Source organism: Neodiprion pinetum, chromosome 3 (genome assembly GCF_021155775.2).
Source record: "Neodiprion pinetum isolate iyNeoPine1 chromosome 3, iyNeoPine1.2, whole genome shotgun sequence".
NCBI classification, from domain to species: domain Eukaryota; kingdom Metazoa; phylum Arthropoda; class Insecta; order Hymenoptera; family Diprionidae; genus Neodiprion; species Neodiprion pinetum.
In genome coordinates this window covers 32,041,756-32,061,075 of record NC_060234.1, presented here as the reverse complement: position 1 = coordinate 32,061,075, position 19,320 = coordinate 32,041,756, and the positions used below count along the sequence as shown (strand labels likewise).

The 19,320-nt window shown below is 36.4% G+C and overlaps 2 protein-coding genes across 13 annotated transcripts; one reads left to right on the top strand and one right to left on the bottom strand.

Annotated features, from left to right (window-relative positions):
* Window positions 1-3,737: 3,737 nt before the first annotated feature.
* KFase (kynurenine formamidase) lies at window positions 3,738-15,093 on the top strand. Of its 10 annotated transcripts, XM_046616174.2 has the most exons (10): window positions 9,038-9,454; window positions 9,971-10,124; window positions 10,303-10,393; window positions 10,513-10,614; window positions 10,708-10,842; window positions 10,936-11,014; window positions 11,160-11,339; window positions 12,433-12,559; window positions 12,733-12,862; window positions 14,062-15,093. In XM_046616174.2, the coding sequence occupies exons 2-10, from the start codon at window positions 10,113-10,115 to the stop codon at window positions 14,064-14,066; spliced, it is 861 nt and encodes a 286-aa protein (XP_046472130.1). In that variant the 5' UTR covers window positions 9,038-9,454; window positions 9,971-10,112; the 3' UTR covers window positions 14,067-15,093. The 10 variants fall into 10 exon arrangements, with proteins under 10 accessions (XP_046472128.1, XP_046472123.1, XP_068990370.1 ...); XM_046616172.2 differs by lacking the exons at window positions 9,038-9,454; window positions 14,062-15,093 and adding an exon at window positions 3,738-3,982 and having other exon boundaries at window positions 9,976-10,124; window positions 12,733-13,147; XM_046616167.2 differs by lacking the exons at window positions 9,038-9,454; window positions 14,062-15,093 and adding an exon at window positions 3,738-3,982 and having other exon boundaries at window positions 12,733-13,147.
* On the bottom strand, window positions 13,021-18,844 carry Daxx (Daxx-like protein). 3 transcript variants are annotated; one of them, XM_046616163.2, is made up of 5 exons: window positions 18,633-18,837; window positions 18,421-18,559; window positions 16,209-17,514; window positions 15,146-16,000; window positions 13,021-14,181 (listed from the first exon to the last, which is right to left on the bottom strand). In XM_046616163.2, exons 3-5 carry the CDS (start codon window positions 17,503-17,505, stop codon window positions 13,175-13,177), a joined length of 3,159 nt encoding a protein of 1,052 aa, XP_046472119.1. In that variant the 5' UTR covers window positions 17,506-17,514; window positions 18,421-18,559; window positions 18,633-18,837; the 3' UTR covers window positions 13,021-13,174. The 3 variants fall into 3 exon arrangements, with proteins under 3 accessions (XP_046472119.1, XP_046472118.1, XP_046472120.1); XM_046616162.2 differs by lacking the exon at window positions 18,421-18,559 and having other exon boundaries at window positions 18,633-18,842; XM_046616164.2 differs by lacking the exon at window positions 18,421-18,559 and having other exon boundaries at window positions 14,104-14,291; window positions 18,633-18,844.
* Between the last annotated feature and the right edge of the window lie 476 nt (window positions 18,845-19,320).

Sequence of the window (19,320 nt, the reverse complement as noted above, 5' to 3'; positions counted from 1 at the left end):
CGACTTTTATAATTAAACACGATCATCTCGGAGTAGTTGTACTTTGTGCCATCAGATATAACTACCTCGTGATGTGTCTAAAGTGCCTCTGTGTATAAATTTAATACTTGAAGCATGCCGCATAATTGCCCTGCGCCTCTGATAAAGAAATATGGAAACCACAATATTATAGCCCTGATCCCGGCATTTCTTGAATCGTACTTCTCTATCCTTGAGCTAGAAAACCAGCTAGGCGTGAGAGTGCATTGTGGACATCATGTGGTTCAACTCTTCTCCGTCTGGTATGCACAGCGGTGAGGATCTCGCATTCCGCAGACAAAGCATCGCTATTGTCTTTCTTCATGTTCTTCCGTTGTTCATGCCGTGACTTTGCATCGAAGTCGAAAAGTTTCTTATGCTAATTTTTGCGTCTCGTATTCACCGCGATAGAGCGTTAAAGTCAACGGGTCGTATGAATAAAAATCAAAAACTTGACGTTTCCAATTAGCTGCGCAAAAACCGGTACTGCCACGTGGGAATTATTATTTGACATTTGTTCAGCGTAATCAAATAATATTTATGAACGAATCGGTTGCATGGCATTCGCAGTCGCATATTTTAGAACCAAACCAACCAGAAAAACTACTTTCTGTACATCGTATAAGCTGAATGTTAATTTCAGGATTTTAGAGGCTTCATTTTTCACGACTAAAGCTCAGCGACCATATAACTTGAATACTATTGACAAATTTGTGCTCGAACATACCATGAAACCTGGTTAATATACCAGTCTGTAATGTCCTCTTTTCCTGCATCTGGGCACACAAACGATTGCGGCATTGAGGAAAAGGAGATCGTATCACTCTTGCGCAAGGCCTATGGCGATACGGTGTATTAAATCATTCGTGACACTTTGCCTGTAACAGTGAGGATGTTTCCATCTTGTACCGATTATCATACGTTTCCATCACCGAATGATTCCGTAATTATCTATTGTACAAAATTATTGATCAACAATAATATGCAGTATTCGGATGGTGCATCATAACGAAGGCTCTCCCCTTTCGAACGCGGCCATCACCCTTCCTAACGTCTATAACTCAAGAACCCTAAAATTAAGGAGCCGTATAGGTCAATAAAAAATGGGCTTGCTTAATTAAACATAAAAACTATGTCGGAACTTTGATCTTGCCTGTTACATTGAACAGCGTTACGACGTGCCTTAATTTTTATAATTGCCCGCTTTGAATGTTATTAGTACTACTAATTAATACAGATATTCGTGCGTAAATATCTTTTACTGGTGATTGAAGAATTTTCTCAAAGAATTATAATCAGAAATATCTACTGAATATGTACAGCAAGTGTTTCGTAGCAAAGTATAAAGCCAATAATTCGAATCACAAGGTAATACTGAGTTATGTTAAAGAACCTAAGATCAAATATTGTAGACTGTGATGTTACTCACCTGCGGCTGAAAACCGGTTAGCTGAATTTCACATTTTATTGTATACCTCAAACATGCCGTACAAAAAAGATATAAATTTTAACTGTCACTATCATCACGAAAAAGAGATAAATTTTAACTGTCACCATTCGCTAGTGTACTAGACATTTGGAAAATTTTACGATTGCGGTGAAACGTTTAATACAACATGCCGTAAAATAGAAACTCGACAGCTTTTGCGATCTTAAATCTTTCATTTATCACTGAAATGCAAATTGAAGTCTATCATCCATAAACTATCGGGCTGGGACTCAATCTATAGGTTCTAAGTTTTTCTTTGAGGACACCTACTGTACGTCCAATTGGTGATGAATGAATGCGAAGACCATATTTACCAATAATGCATAGGAGATTATAAAGTTTGATCAATAGGTCGTCGTTTTAATCCACGCCATCATCACAACTATACATGTTCGTTGGTTAATTTGGTAATAGTATTCTTAATGGATCACTTATATACCTACCACGTTATTCCATGATAATGAATCTTTGTTTCAAGATGACTAAAGCTGAGAGCGGTGCTTTGCCCGTAATAACGCGTGACGATCAAAGAGACAAAAAAAAATAAAAAATATGATCTCCAGAAGGTGGCTACAAGTATCCACAAAAGTTGAAACAAGATAGTATGAATACAAAGACGTATTACATTACGAGCTGCGCTTGGGCCAAACTCACAGTAAGACTCTTTCGGACATCTGATTTGACGGTCTTCGTCTTATCGTTAACTCATGATGGCACATTGATGTGCAGTTATACCGAGCACAGCCAACTACCGGGATTGTATGGTTTACAGGTCAGAAGTTCAGTTCCTGCGAGATATCGATACGGCTTCGTCCAACGTTTGGAAATACGTTAATTCTTTGCTCATAACTCTTAGTTTGGAACACTTGGAACCTAGAAACCGGAGACTATGAAAGTCCCGAGGTGGCTGATGAAATCGAATGGATAAAAAAAATTTAACCTCCTTGCTGTTTGCAATGTGTACTCAAGACAATGTAAGGTGACCTCGTGAACACGGGTGCGAGCCAGTGGCGTAGCTAGGGGGACAAGGGCCCTGGTGCATAGGGAAAGAATCGGGCCCTTTTCCTCCCCTCTTTCCGCGTAGGTTGAACTTGTATTGGCCTTCAAAATTATTGATAAGAATAAGAATAGGAAACAGTGAGTTGAACTTATCCCTAGTAGGCTAAATCCATACGTCGTCTCTATTAGAATCTCCATGTGTTTAATAGAAGAAAAAGGGAATAAATAAACAACGACGCACATGACAATATAAAATATTTATTATACAGATGAGATTAATTAAGGGAAAAAACGATCTTTAACAGAATTCGCCGCCCAATTTACAATCTCTTGCGCGCTTTAATTTTCGCGAATTCGTCTATAATTTCACTCAAATCCAAGTTTGATGCCACCTCATTTTCTATTGCAATTAACGATAAATGTCAGAGGCGATCTTGTCGAATGCTGTTTCTTAAATAATTTTTTATAATCTTTAGTTCACTGAAAGATCTTTCTGCTGCCGCGGAAGTAACGGGAATTGTATGAAACAGAAGCATCGCTGTATACACTTCCGTAAGGTCACATTCGAGCACGCCAAATTTCGTTATAATTTCTTTGCAAAGCTGGCGAATAGACCACGTCTTCATCAATTGAGGGAGGATCAGATGATAAACATTAAGAAGAAATTGGAGCGAAAAATTGGGTCCAATTATATCGCAATATTTCTTCTGAAACTGATCACATTTCTGGAGTAAAATCGTTTCATTCCAGCTAAGCAAACTTTTTGGCATCAGGAAGTCGAACGATTTACAAACTGCACTCATACCAATAAAACGCGCATCTAACTGATTGATTATTATGTCGAGTACATTGTTGAAAATAATTTCTCTAAAGACTTCTTCCTGGTTTTCAAATCGGTGATCAGAAGCCAATTCATCGAAATGCTTTTTAGTTTTTCTCCGTCGCTTTTCTGGAAAGGTAGGATCGATATCGTATTTTCTCGCGGTTTCGGTAGCCTTGGATTTGAAGGACTCGAAGTCATTTCGATACTTTTTCAATTTATCCGTTGTTTCGTACAAATTTTTTTTTTCAAAGCTGAGGTTAGAGGGCCCCCTGAGCTCCAGGGCCCTGGTGCACTGCACCGCCTGGCCCTATGATAGCTACGCCACTGGTGCGAGCACGGCACTAGTTTGGTTTCGTGCGCGCTTGCGCAGAACTTTTTTCCCCAAACTACGAAAGACGCTCCATTTCCAGGGCAACACACAATCTAACGCAGTGTAAAATAACGCATTGCTCGTACGTACCTCAATATTAAGTAATACTAAATATTGATTTGATTTTCATGGACTATTTCAGTCGCGGTTATGAAGTAAAAAAGTGCAACATTAATATCACCCCCATATTGTTTTAAGTATCAATTACTTTAAAAGTGAAAAGAAATAGACGCTGCTCGATAGCTAGAAATTGACCTCTGAGAGCCGACGTTGAAGTAAAAAGGTATGCAATCTTGAAATTCGTATCTCTACAATCCGATGATGAGTACTAATTACTATTTCGTTCTGATGATAACCATTGTGAATTCAACGGTACTTTTCTGAATGGCTGGGTGGATTGAGAGTTTGTTAATGCGTTTTTAGGTTCACAAAAGTACACATATTGATTTTGTTTCGACACTTGATACTGTTGATGTATGTACTATACATTTATATTGTACACACATCACTCTGTAATTTATAGTGACATTGAGGAAACCGAATCTGACCTACACGTATGTATGTATTCAGAGTCAAAGAGAGTCGAAAACAAGATCGCAGAGAAAGCGCCACGAATGTCAGGTGTTGTCCAGAAAATTCGAATATTAACCTAACGTATTCCAATAGAATAAATATACCAATAGAATTATTGGAGTCTCGTTTTTTCCCAACCATTCTAACATGGTAGCAGAGGTCCGTGGTTCCTTCTTGGCCTAAAGTAAAGTGAAACGAGAAAGTGCGCGTATGTGAAACGCAGAAAATTCGAACACGAAGGAACATTCGAGAACGTTGAAGAAGATCCAAGATGGAGGAAAAAAGGACCACCATACCAGTGTTTGACGGGGAAGACTATAACATGTGGAAGAAAAGAGTAATGGTGTTCCTAAGAATGAAAAAGTGTGATGAGGTGATAAAAAGAAAAAAAACAAGTATAGATAAAGAAGAATGGGACGAAAACGATCTAAAAGCGATCAACTATATTTACAGTGCAATTTCAAACAAGCAGTTGGAGTTCGTGTGCGACGAGACGTCGGCTCACGGAATTATAAAAAAGTTCGATGAAATATACTTGAAGGAATCTACGGCGCTACAAATTGCTTATAGAAATAAACTAGAAAAAATGAAGCTTGAGCAATATGAAGACTCGGCGACATTTTTTAGTGAATTTGAAAAATGCATGAACGAATTGAAAAGTGCGGGCGCAAACGTAAATGAAAGAGAAAAATTGAATTACATGTTGAATACGCTACCAAGTCAGTACAGTTACATCGGTGACTTGATCGATGCACTGAAAGAAGCAGATCAGACAGCAGCTTACGTGAAGAATAAAATTCAAATAGCAGAAATGAAGAATAAAAATGATCTAGGAGAAAGAAAATCGAATGTATTTGCCGCCAAAAAGGAAAAAAGGGAAGGCTGTTTCAAGTGCGGAAAATTTGGGCATTTCGCACGCGATTGCTATGCGGGACAAGATGGCGTCAGCTCTGGACGGAGCAACGGCAGTTGGAGAGGCTCGCTACGTGGTCGGACCAGAGGCAGAGCAGGAAGAGGAAGCTATGGCAGAGGGCGCGGAAACTCTTATCGGCAGGGAGCCAACATAGGTCAACAACAACAACACAGCAACGATTCGGGCGCAAGCGCATGGGTAGCGACGGCGCATGCGGCGCAGGGCGAAAAGTTATGTAACAATGAAATTTTGTGGCTACAGTGCTCCCCCCCTAAGATATCCCTCTGTGAGATATTACTTCCCCTCATTTTACTATCATTTCCCCGCAATTCGGCTTCCCCACTATACTCAGTGTTGTTTACTTGTGCATGCGCGTAAGCCGCTACTATAAGTCAGCTGTCTACATATACACCCCACCTTTTAAGAGTAGAGGGGATACCTCTCTAAGATATTTTTCCTGGAACCAGAGCCCCGAGTCTGAAATCTTAGGGGGGGAGCACTGTACTAGATAGCGGATGTAGCGATCACATTGTCAACGATGAGAAATATTTTGAAAAGAGTATAAAACTAAAGAAACCGATTGATATCTTCTTGGGGGATAATAGATCAATAAAAGCAACGAAGATAGGGAATGTAGTGTGTTATTTTAATGCGTATGGAACAAAAAATGAAGTGAATATGAAAAATGTATTTCTCGCGGAAAAAATGCATGGAAATTTAATTAGCTATGGAAAAATAATGGAAAAAAACGTAATTGTCTCAAAGGGTAATACGTCGGAGATTATTGATAGTAATAATAAAGTAATTGCAGTAGGATTCAAAGAGAATAAAATTCTGAAACTAAAAGATACATTAAAAAATAAAATGGATAATGTTAACAATATCGAATGCAATAATACATATAAAATGAGTTTAAAAGAGAAATGGCACAGGAGGTTAGGCCATGTTAATTTTGGGTATCTGAACACATTAAGTAAAGAACAATTGGTAACAGGTATCCCTTGTGAGTTGGAATCCGAATACATGAAATGCAAAACCTGTATTGAGAGTAAAATGCACTGTTTACCTTTTAATAACAATAGAACTAAGGCTAAAGACGTATTAGAAATTATCCACACTGATGTTTGTGGTAGTTTCAAAACAGCGGGTTTGAACGGAGAAAAATATTTTGTTTCCTTCATTGATGACTACAGTAAAGTAGCTAAAGTGTATTGCATTAAAACCAAGAGTGAAGTGTTTGATTGTCTAGTTCAATACATTAATGAAGTCGAGAACATAACAGAAAAGAGAGTAAAAATTTTGAGATGCGATAATGGCAAAGAATACCTAAATAACAGATTTTATAGCTATGCAAGAGAAAAGGGAATATGTAACACTAAATAATTGCCCACCCTACGTGCATGAACTAAATGGTACGGCTGAGAGATTTAACAGGACAATAATGAATATGGCACGTTGTCTGTTAACAGAAGCAAATGTACATAAAAGATTTTGGCCTGAAATCATTATGGCAGCAACGTACTTAAAAAATCGTACCTTGACAAACACAGTCGAAAGAAAAACACCGTATGAAATATTCTTTAAGAAAAAACCAAATATAGAGAACTTGAGGGTATACGGGAGTAAAGTTTTTGTGAAAAGGCCTGAACAATGTAGGGATTCAAAATTTGATAAGAAGGCCGAAATGGGTGTATTATTAGGTTACAGTGATGTTGGCTATCGAGTCCTACTCAATAACAGAATAATAGTTGCTAGAAATGTCGATATAATTGAAAAGGATGTAAAATGTATAGGAATTGACTATGATGATAATGATCTGAATAATAAGTATGATGCTAATGAAGATGAGAACTCAGATGATGACATGTTGAAGGATGAAAATGAGTTGAATAAAACTATAGTTGAAAGCCCAGAAAAAGATAATTTGCTAGAATTACAACTTCCACTTAGACCTGCGCGTGAAAGAAAGATTCCGGTAAGATATCCTTTAAATAGTGCACATAGCATTCAAGTAAATTCTTGTAGAGTCGATATACCTCACACATTTGAGGAGGCGATTAATAGTGAAGAAAAGGAGTCGTGGGTTGAAGCTATGAACAAAGAGATAGAAAGTCTAGATGAAAATGGAACATGGGTCCTGGTAAATGAAAAAAAGGATATGAAAATTTTAGATGTAAAATGGGTTTATACGAGGAAATCTAATGGTTCGTATAAAGCAAGATTGGTTGTATTAGGATATCAACAAACAAATGTAATTGACGATATATATGCACCTGTAGCGAAAGCTCAAACTATGAAGATTCTATTTTCCTTTTGTTGCCAATATGGATTAATAATTGAACAATTAGATGTAACTACTGCTTTCCTTAACGGCTTAGTAAGCTCAGAGATACATGTACGTCAACCTAGAGGTTATGAAGATGGTACAAAAAGAATATGTAAACTGATTGAAGCACTGTATGGACTACGTGAAAGTCCAAGAGCTTGGTACGAATGCCTGGATGAGTATTTGACAAAGTTAAACTTTAAAAGGAGTGAAATTGATAATTGCTTGTACAGTCATGGAGTGGGTGAAAATATTATGTATGTGTTAGTTTACGTTGATGATTTACTGATTTGTTGTAAAACCGAGAGTAAATTAAAAAAAACAAAAGTATTGCTGTCAGAAAGATTTAAAATGAAGGATTTGGGAGAAGTCAAAGAGTATCTTGGTATAAACATAGTGTACGATTATAAAAGAGGTGATATGAAACTAAGTCAGGAAAAGTATATTGAGTCATTGGCATGTAAATATCAGCTAGAAGGCAGCAGACTATACAGCACTCCTATGGAAACCAATTTGAAATTGGAAAAGGCTAATGATTGTGAACCACACATCAAATATAGAAATTTAATAGGTGAGTTGTCTCACATAAGTACGAAAACAAGACCCGATGCTGAACACAGTGTAAATTATTTAAGCAGGTATCAGAATGAATATAACGAAACACATTGGAAGTATGCAATGCGTGTACTGAAATACTTGTACTTGACTAAAAACCTAAAACTGAACTATAATAGAAATAAGAATAGTGAAATAATTGATTGCTTCGTAGATGCGGATTGGGCTGGAGATATTATTGACAGAAAGTCCACTTCCGGGTATGTTATTAGACTGTTTGGAAATGTGATCGACTGGAAATCGAGAAAGCAAAAAGGTGTAACGAAAGCGTCAACATATGCTGAGTATATAGCTCTTTCAGAGGCGGTGAGCGAGATAAAGTTTGTCAAAGAATTGTTAAATTTCTTTAATGTTAAAATGTCTGAAGCGATAAAGATTTTTGAGGATAACACTGGCGCGATAAATATTGCAAATTATGGGAACTTTACAAAAAATTCTAAGTACATAGAAATTCATTACCATTATGTACACGAGAGCGTAAAAGAAGGACTGATCGAAGTATGTAAGATCGATTCTAATGAAAACATTGCGGATATATTCACAAAGGCTTTATGTAGGGAAAAATTTGAAAGGTTTAGAATAATGATGAATATCGTATAAGATAAAATGAAAATGATCAAGTGTACAATACAAATGTAAGGAGGCGTGTTGATGTATGTACTATACATTTATATTGTACACACATCACTCTGTAATGTATAGTGACATTGAGGAAACCGAATCTGACCTACACGTATGTATGTATTCAGAGTCAAAGAGAGTCGAAAACAAGATCGCAGAGAAAGCGCCACGAATGTCAGGTGTTGTCCAGAAAATTCGAATATTAACCTAACGTATTCCAATAGAATAAATATACCAATAGAATTATTGGAGTCTCGTTTTTTCCCAACCATTCTAACAGATACAATATTCCTTGGGTAGTAATAGTGGTCGCTGGTGAACTATATACAAGCTATCTCTTGTATCATATTACAACGAGCCAATTCTACCAGGCTCTGCTTCTGTCAGTGGCTTCTCAGCAACCTGGAATACCAGTAGTATTCACGTGGATTGTTTCTTATCAACAGTTGGTACCTCATTTTTCCTAATCATTGTGGATTATTTTCGCATCGATACAGTTCAGTGTAGGGTACTAACTGTTACCTGTGTTAATTATAAGATTAGATCATTTCGCTGAGTTTGATAACAATATTATATGCTTAGTCTGAGGTCTCGAAATTCTGTGAAATTATTTACAATCCACACGTGATGGCTTCGTACATAAATATAGGCTTCATTGTTGATACGTTCGTGACAAGGTGTGTTTAATAATTTCAAAATTCGTTGAGGTACGTCATTTTTTGAATAATTGTTTATTATACGAGGTTTCGCTCGGACACCCGCCAACCATCTACAGGCTATAACAATATTACAAATTCTAATGTTATTCTTCTGTGTTTAGTTTTTTGAAAAAGCAAAATATGATGCACCATAAAATTTCAATTTAGGAGGTACTTTTAAAAATGGTATTTGGTTGGATATTTTATAAGGTGTCAGGGGCTGAGCTTGAACAGCTGGCAGAATTTTATTTATCGTTCTACGATCTAGCGGTTCAATTTTTAATTTCGGTATAATATCACATTTCATGATATAATAATGGTATTTCATTATTTATCAGCAAATTAATGGGCATTGACGTAAGTGCGTAATGAGTTTGCTCAGAACACGAATTTTTGGCCTTTCATCCTCTTACACCTTAACACCTCAAATTTACGTTAATCATACGCTAAATCGAAATCGTGGAGAGACGCTCTTGTTGTGAAGATAAGTCAATGAACTGTCGTTAATGTAGTATTTTTTTTCAGAGTAGAAAGCAGATCACCAATAATTTAATTGTAAGTTAATATCTGTGGAGAGTACGTGATAATACAATCAAAATACGTATGGTGCTTGAGAGGAATATTAAATATTCCTTTTCTAAGGTGTCAACTTTCTCTACACAGGAAAATGGACAACGTCGTGAGTTTCCAATTACATATTCAGTAGTAAACCCATAATTTTATTGTTTCCGAGTATGCGATATATACTCCAGCACAATAAGAAATGGTTAGTCATTTATTGACAAAATCTCTACTTCGTATAATTCTTAATCTTTGAATTAGCAAATTCTATCACATTTTATCATTATTCTACCTAGGATCAAGAAACACTATTTTCACCATCGATGTGGAATAAAAGAACAAGTCCGGAGAAAGTAGTGACAAACTTCCTGAAGCTTGGCGAGGAAGGTACGTGCGTGAAAATAGACACCTGGTACCACGCATTACAAATTGTAGGAAAGCTTTTAAGATGCTTCAGTTTCTAGTAAAAAATATCTAATTTCGAGTTGTTTTTGATAATTTTGCAGTTACCATTCGCGCCCGGGAAAATACCAAGTGTAAACTCGACGTTCCTTATGGACCCTCCGTAAAAACTAAGTATGACGTCTATGGCATTGATCTACCAAATGGTGAGTATATATAACACAAGAACGTTGTCATACCATTAATACGTGTCTTCAACTTCCTTAATGTACTAATGAAACTAATTCATCATATTTCAGATGCTCCGATATTTGTATTCATACACGGTGGATACTGGCAAGAAACGAGTAAAAATGTTATCGCATTTCCTGTAGAAAACTGTGTGTCAGAAGGCATAAAGGTTATTTGCGTTGGCTATGACTTATGCCCCAACGGTAGGTATTACGTAAATAATTGAACCAAGTTTTAATAGGCTACAACTGGATCGTGTGCAATATTCTTGACCAACGGTTTTGTGTATCTTACAGTCCAACTGCGTGACATCGTACTTCAAATTAAGTCCGCTACGCATCAAATTCTTGATAGTGCGGCCAAATCTGGATCTCGGTAAGGTCAAGCCATTCTATTTGTTCCGATATTTCTACAAGTCTCTATCGAGTGTCTTGACATCCACCCGCAACCATACCCATTTTTCATATCATGGCAAACAATTTTTCAACTTTCTTTACCAATCGTACGAATTATTCGATAGGGGCGTTTGGGTGGGTGGTCACAGTGCTGGGGCACATTTGTCGGCTAGTTTACTGGAACCAAAATGGCTTGTGGATGAACCAAACAGTACATTGCTCAAAGGACTTGTGCTTCTCGGTGGTATTTACTTTCTGGAACCACTACTTACAACTTCGTACAACGATCAGTTGAAACTGGACAGGTACAGTGTCTATTACAATTAGTTAAACTTCAAGTGTTTAAGATTGCAAAGTGCGAATGGAGACGACAGCCATGGACAGCAGCACGAAGTTTTTATGGTAGTTTGTTGCGCTGTTTTTCATCAACAATTAGTTCAAGTTAAGGTACACATAATAAAGAAAATTCGGTCAGCGATAAGTTTGCAACATTGTTCATCCAAAATGAAGGATTACCGCTAGGAGTTATATATAATTGCACCTAGGCTCGACATGAGTTGCGATTGAGTTGAACATTCGAATACTGACTTATGCAAACTTCGATTTTAAGGAAAGTTACTTACACTCAACTACAGATTCCAAGACGTTTGTCTCTTTGAGAGACCACAGCCCATTATAAGTAGCATTCAACCTTGGATCTTTTCTTTTTACAAGTAACAGTTTCAAAAAATACCCGCTCTGTAATTTGTTAGGTGTGTAGAATGGAATTTAGAAGGTGTGCAAAGTTAATTGGGTTACTGAATTTTAGTAGATTTGTGATGTTTGAAACTATACATTGTTTATACTAAACAATGAATTCAACAGAGCGTATGATGTTACAAAACCATTGTTATTAAGAGGGCTCTGGTCGATTTCGACGTTGACGCACATATCTCCAAATGTCGAGATCCACCTATCTCGAACGCAAAAAAGGGTTAAACAGTCCTATTCTATACGCAATTCTGAACAAAAACACTCAGATACATTTTTATTTGATGCAGAAATAACGAAATGGTATTGATTCTACGAAATCGTGGTAGTAAACTCGTAGAATTCATGCGATTTCTTTACTTCTACGCCAAATGGAAATGTATTAGAGTGTTTTGTTCAGAATTGCGTGTAGAGTTGGATGTTGAACCTTCTTCCCCATTTGAGATACGTGGACTTCGATATTTGGAGGTATATGCAACAACGTCGAAGTCGACCAGGGCACCAGTTTAGAATATCTTTCCAATTCGGCAGATGGCTACGTAAACTGTAGATTGTATGGAAATTCATGAAAATTAACATTACGAACTCTACACTATATTCAGTAATATCTTGAGAATATATTAGATTATCTATTCTTTTCAATTTCAGCAAAGAAGCAAGATTCATGAGTGCCCTGAGTGTATTGCACGCTCCTGTTCCGAACTTGAAAGCAATGGTTGTGGTCGGAGAATGTGATTCTCCTGAATACATAGAACAAGCGCGCCAATTGACCAAGGTACGAAAGATTAATGAATTTAATAACTGTCAATATGTAGGTAAACGGATCGAAGAGGACTAAAACCTGAATCGCTATTTTGATTTCTCAAAAACACGAATTTGATAAATTTCACTTTATTTTCATTCACCGCAACAGTAGGAATACGATATTACGATTAATTTGTTTTACAGCAACTCTGTAGCTACATGGACAACGTGGAATATGTATTACTTCGAGATAGTATCGATCACTACAGTATGTTGGAAAATTTGACAATTAGCGATTTTCCGCTCACCAAACGAATAGTGAAACTTATAAAAGGTACTTTCGATTAAAATTTATGCACAGATTTAATTACTCTTAGTCTTTGTTGAGGGACTTAGAAGAAAGGTATCTGCTCCTGAATTTGTAAAAAAGCAATCAATTTAATACTCAACGAATACAAGAAAATAATATATGTAATACTTACAATAAATAATACAATAGATGATTAATTTATCAGCCGAATGTATTACCATTCTACTTTATACTTTATTGTTCACCAACTTCGCTATCTATAACTTTTGCATGAAAGTAATAATAAATATACTTTTTCATACTATAGGAGTGCAGTAGAAAAAAGGGTATTAGTATCTACTCTACCACATACGTGGGAACTGTATCGTCGGATTCATGGTATACTTTTTTTGACTTATCCAGAGATTTCCGAGGAACATTGATATGAAAAATTTTTCTAACACTTTTGGAAACATGGACTTTCAATTTTGGGTCAATAGCGCGTAAATTGCCGCTTACCCTTTGAGCTGGATCAAGTGGTACTTGCTTTTGCGCAACAGGCCTTGGAAGAACAATATTTTGAACTTTGTTTGTGGGGATATGTTTCACCACCTCATATATTGTTTTTTTCCCACGTTGATTTAAAATGGGCAGATGGCAAATAGTCCTTTTTTGAACCTGATTTTCTATGTTTTTTGGCGCTATAATTTTATATTGTCTCGGCGGTGTGATTACGGTAGTTGTTTGATTGTTGAAATTAGCTGGTTTGACCGGCCTGCTGACTGTCAAAGTTTTCACTGTCTGATTCTCATTCGATTTTTGAGAAGATTGCCCTTTCTTGGAACTAATACTGATTACCCCAACATTACTGCAATGTGCAATTATTGTCCCTTTTTTGTCGGTGTTAGTTTGTTGCGAAGGGCCGGATGTATTGTTTGGTTTTAACTGAATCTGCTTCTTGAAATTTACAAATGTAAAGTTATTCGTCACATTGTTAACACTGATTTTCGGACTATTTCTACTCGCAATGGTGGGTATCATGATAGTCGTTTTTTTACTCTGCAAATCTTTGAGGACATCAGCATTCACCTGTATAGTCTTTCCTGTCGGGGTTGGGTTAATCCGTTTTATAGTTTCATGTTGTCCACATTGAGCTTGCAACATTTTTTCATTTTTTTCTTCCTTCATATCCACATCTGTCGTTTCATTCATCTTCATATTTCCACCCGAGTTATTTGTTTCAGTCTGAAAATCTGCCCAATAAGCAGATGGCTTGGCGAATGACCGTGGCCTCAAAATTGGTTTCTTCTCTTCCTCCACGCAGATCGATTTGACAGCTGGGGCCATGGCAGAGGCATCGGTTACTGTAACACAAGTAACGAGATCAGCAAGCCACTACCGGGAGCCAACCTGATGACACTTTAACAGTGTTATATCTGAGTCTCCGCCTCAAGGGGCTCCGCTTGTGCGGATTCTGAAAGTGGTTAAAACGTTCGTGATAAACAAAAGGGAAGTTCACTCTATTGTCACGAGTAATTAAAATACCAAATAATGAGTCTTTAAGGACATGCACAAAATCATGGCTGTCCTGATGTACTTAATCGACTTTATGCTCTGGGAAAATGGTAATTCGTTACTTTTTGCAGGATCACCATAAAGTAGACGTAATAGTAATAAATAAAAATATCAATTCGATTTTTTAAAAAGCGTCTTTTCACCGGCTGGATTAATCACAAATACTATCACCGTATTCTTCCACCAGTAGTAACACTTTCATTGTTAGATTTTGTAAATCTGTTTGTGTTACTTTATGAATGAAATGAAATAGCAATATTTTCGTTGGAAGGCTCAAGAGTTTCCCCCTAGGAATGTGTGTGAAGTGTGACTATTAATGATATATAGAGAAAAATACGTGTTTGAGAATAACTTAATTTCTGTACTGAAATTCATAGATATTCTATTGATGTATTGATTAACCATTAACGAACGAAATTACAAAGATGTCAGTGTCGTTAAGAAAGAAATGTGTATAAAAGTAGTGGTTCTCCAAGGCAGTTTGAACCAAGTGGAATGCAAGGAGCAAGTTAAAGATGTCAAACTTGGAATAGGATTATACTTTATAGAAGTTACTTCGGTCCTGCAGGAAATCGCTTTTTTATCATTGCATTCTTTTTATTGCAATATAAACATTATTTATATCAGTATACAAAAACAATCGCACTATTTAAATTGAAATAAAACGCCATGAACTGAATGAAATTTCGAGATGGAAGAAGTACATGTTGAAAAAAATAATGTGTTATCTTGTTATGGAGTTTGATAACGAACCTTCCGCTTTGTCAGAAGGAATTGGGGATGAGCTCCCACCAGCTGATCCCAAATCGTTTGTTTTTACCATTGGTAATAAATTTATGTTGCAGACTACAGGTGTAGTTGTTTTCTTCTGACTACCAGGTGGTAAAGCAATTTTCTTGACAATTTTGGATCCTTTAGTTTCACTTATCTCATCACCCTGTGTTTGATCGACAGTCGAACCATCAACAGCAGTTCGAGGCAACAAAATTTCTGATGGGATTTGCATGTACGTGTTTTTTTCTTCAGCAGCATCAACATTTTTTACACTTCTTTCTGTTGCAGATTTATTCGTACCCGAATTTCTGTGTGTTCGTCTATTTTTCGAAAGTGAAAGGGAATTACTTCGGCATCCTTTATTTTTTTCTACATCATTATTAATCTCTTCATCTATATCTGAAACCCTATTGAGTTTGCTGTCATTATCTGTTGGACTGGAATCTTTTTGCGATCGTATGCTTACTTTATCACCGTCACTTTCATTGACATCACTATCCATTTCTATATCCAGTGGATCATGCTCGTTTGAGTCAGATTCATCACTTTCGTTGTCATCTGAAGATTCGTTATTCGTCTCTGTTTCTTCTGCTTTTTCTGATTCCGATATATTCTCAGTGGTTTTAGATTCATCTTGTTTTTTCACGAATTCCGCAAATACTTTCTCCAACCTTTCTCTACCAATTTCTTTATTTTTACGTAATTTTTCCGCTAGGCTTGCATCTTCTAATGCCGGGTCAGAGTCATTGTTAAGGTATAATGAGAAAGTATCATAATAGTCAGATTGCCTGCAGCGTTGTAAGTATGCACCCAAGTCCAGAAACGCTTGCTTCGCTAGGAAATCAGTAAAGAATGAATTGTGGTGGGTAGTCGAAGAAAATTGTAATAATTGGACAAACAAATACAATTCTACGAATTTTTCCAAATAATCAATTACAAATCATGCTGAAGAAGATTTCATGGTAAAATTAATACACTGAAACTGATCTTGGTTAAGTCAAATTTGTATACAGCGTAATATAATTATATCGATCATGCTTACCAATTGTTTCTTGTTTCGCCTTACTCAATTCAAGATTTTGGTCCATGTTACACTTTTTTATGCAGTTCAAAATATCTACATAATCGGGAAAATTTACAGCACTGGTGAAACGTGTCCTGTTACCCTTTTTCTTACTCCAAGAGGATGATTCCCTAAATTTGGTCATTTTCATGTTGACAAAATTTGAAATTGCTTGATTTAATATCGGCAGAGGTGTTACAGAATGATGCTTAGGTCTCAAATAGTCACGACCTGCATCTGCACTTTCTCCTGTCATTTCACAATATTTGTTGTAAAGTTCAACCATTCTCTGCTTATATTTTTCTGCCATTATATAATGGCTATCATTTTCATCATCAAAATCAACATCAGCCATTTCGCACTTTTGTATGTAGTGTTCGCAGCGTCTCATCGCTTTTTCCAATGCTCTCAATTTTTCCCTATGTTTAACATCTTTTTCATCGGATTCTTCATCGACAAAGGTGCATTTGGCCACAAGTCTATTTTGAATTTGTCGAGCCTTCATTTCGTCATTGACCTCACTTATAGTCACAAAAGACATTTTCGGTTCGTTTAAGATTAACTTTTCCTTCGTACGAATCAATTTAATAAAACTTTCAGACTTTGCATAATGTGGCTCTAAATTATCGAAATGTTTTTGAAGTTTTGCTATGATTTTAACCATATCCATGCTACAGTCTTTACTTCTGCAAGCATTCAAAAATGACTGAAACAATTCTTTACTGATAGTCAAATTGGGATCGCAAAGTTCAGAAACTTTGACTTTATTCTTAACCACCAATTTTGGCTCAAGGTTTTGCCTGGATGATGATGCTCCTTCATTGACCTTAAATGCATGAGTACTCTGCCGATCATTTCGTGATTTTGATGTATCTCTAATATCTGAATCAGTTGCATTTTGTTCTCTTTTTGAGCCTAAATTAACAACAATGTCAGAACTCTGCACAGGATGAGGTTCCACGAGTATAGTGGCAGATTTTGGTGAACAAATGTCTGGCTTTATTTTTTGTTTTTGATCTGCAGTCAGTTGACATTTGTTGTTATGCAACTTTGACAGGGTTGCAGAATTAGTAACCAGCTTTTTAACTCCATTTGTAGGATTTTGATCATACGTAGATAACTTAATTTTTTTCACATGTGTTGGATTTCCATCATCATGTATTCGTTTCTTGGCTGAAACTACGTTATACACGATCTCCAATTCTTCCTCGTTTTTGCAAATAAGATTTTTTGTTGGTAGTCTACTCTTAGAAAGTAATGACAAAGTTGCTTCCATGCCCCCATTCTGTAAAAATTAGACACAAAACATACGCTTAGAGTCAGTAAGAAAATTTAATTGGCTCTTTTGTATATGATAATATTTCATAAAGAATGCATTTCATTGAATGGTTTACTAATGTGTTATTATGTCCAAACTATGTTGGGTTTTATTATAAGCTTTTCATTTTCTTTTTAGAACTGTGCAGTTTATTGTCAATTCATCTTTAAAGACTAATTGTATTGCACGCAATTGAACACAAAGTAAACCAATTGATTGTATTGACCAAACGCTAAATTCAATGTCTAAGGCTATACGTTTCCTGAATAGTATGTAGCTAATCGATGGTCACAATAAAAGTATTCAAATTATCATGAGCTTCCCACATCGATTTTATGACATTTTTCTACAATGGCATATTTTACTAGATTAGTGAAATTGAATAAAGGTGCGTATAGACAGCTAATTCTTATTGGTATGTTGTGTAGTTTTCGCTGCGTTACGACGTAAATATTGGACATTGGGAAAATTGCAATTTTTCATAATTACAAACTTTATTCGTAATTCAATTCCATTAAATGAGACGAAAAGTTTAGCAGATTAAAATTATCTGGCCGTCCCTGTATAACTTCAATTATTACCAAAAATAAGTAAAGGTACGACGTGGAATAATCAATCATGTTCTAATCACATCATTGCAATCTTTAGCGATATCTAATTCTATACAAAACTCAGATGCAAGCAAATTTATGCTATTTCACATTTACCAGTTATTTTTGAATAGTTGACTGATAAAGCATTGTCCCGTTGATTTATAAGAACCACATAACCCAACTTCTAGCATGTACTTTTCACATTGCATAATTTTAACTTCAACAATTCAATGGGTATCTAACTAACAATATATAAAACAGAGAAGTGAAATGTACATACGATGCAAATCTACAGATCATTTCTTCAATAAACATTAGAAGTGGCACGTTATGCAGATAATTAATTAATTGCTGTGTCTGGCTAGTGGAACCGTTGATTTCGAGTGATGACGTTGGTAGTCAGTCTTGGCTTTGCGTAACTGACATGAGAATAGAAAGTTAGCGAAAGAGCTACGATCTGACAATGAGCATAGGTATGGATGTGTAGCATACCTTTGGCGCGGACGGTGTTTTCTCGTCGTCTGAAGAGAGGTCTATTACTTCCATAGGCTCCATTTCATACGTGCTGCTCGACTCGTTGAACGCACGTTGTTAAAAACAAGTAATCGCGACTATCGACGCAGAAAAAAAACCATTCAAAACAAGGTTTTTGTTCGCCGTCAGTCCAAAGAATGATGGTATGTAGTACCAAGTAGCAGAATTGCCAAAGCTGAAAATAAAAACTTACATTTATGAACGTAGCCAGAAGAAGTTAGAAATTTGTTGTCGTAGTACTTTATGTAGTACTTGGTACACACTGAAGTGATTCCCCAGTTTTAACCAATCCCTTTTCACGTTGTCTAGGGTCAACGTACAGGCTTGTGGTGGTAGCACTGGAGGTGACATCGAAAGCCAAGTATCGATATCGAAATCGAACGATATATCGAAGTCTCGATCTCGATCTTACCCGATTATCGACAGTAGGATATCGATAATTGAAGTTGGTCAAGGTTAATTGCTGATATCAAATAACTAATTCTACGTATGTTTGCAATGAACAGATTAATTGATTTGTAGCTCATGTCTAAGAAGAGGCGAATGAAATACTAAATGCACAGTGATCGAATGAGGTTGGGGATTACGCGGAGATCAAACGCTGGGCAAGGTAATATCGATATAAAAATATTATATATCGAGGAAA

Coding starts and splice junctions, on each gene's coding strand:
- KFase (XM_069134268.1), top strand. CDS start 6,534: ATGCAAGAGAAAAGGGAATATGTAACACTAAATAATTGCCCACCCTAC. Junction 8,433..9,970: donor ATATAGCTCTTTCAGAGGCG/GTGAGCGAGATA, acceptor ATTTTTTTTCAG/AGTAGAAAGCAGATCACCAA.
- Daxx (XM_046616162.2), bottom strand. CDS start 18,695: ATGGAGCCTATGGAAGTAATAGACCTCTCTTCAGACGACGAGAAAACA. Junction 17,515..18,632: donor AAACACCGTCCGCGCCAAAG/GTATGCTACACA, acceptor TAATTTTTACAG/AATGGGGGCATGGAAGCAAC. Junction 16,001..16,208: donor GGCGAAACAAGAAACAATTG/GTAAGCATGATC, acceptor CTGATTTCCTAG/CGAAGCAAGCGTTTCTGGAC.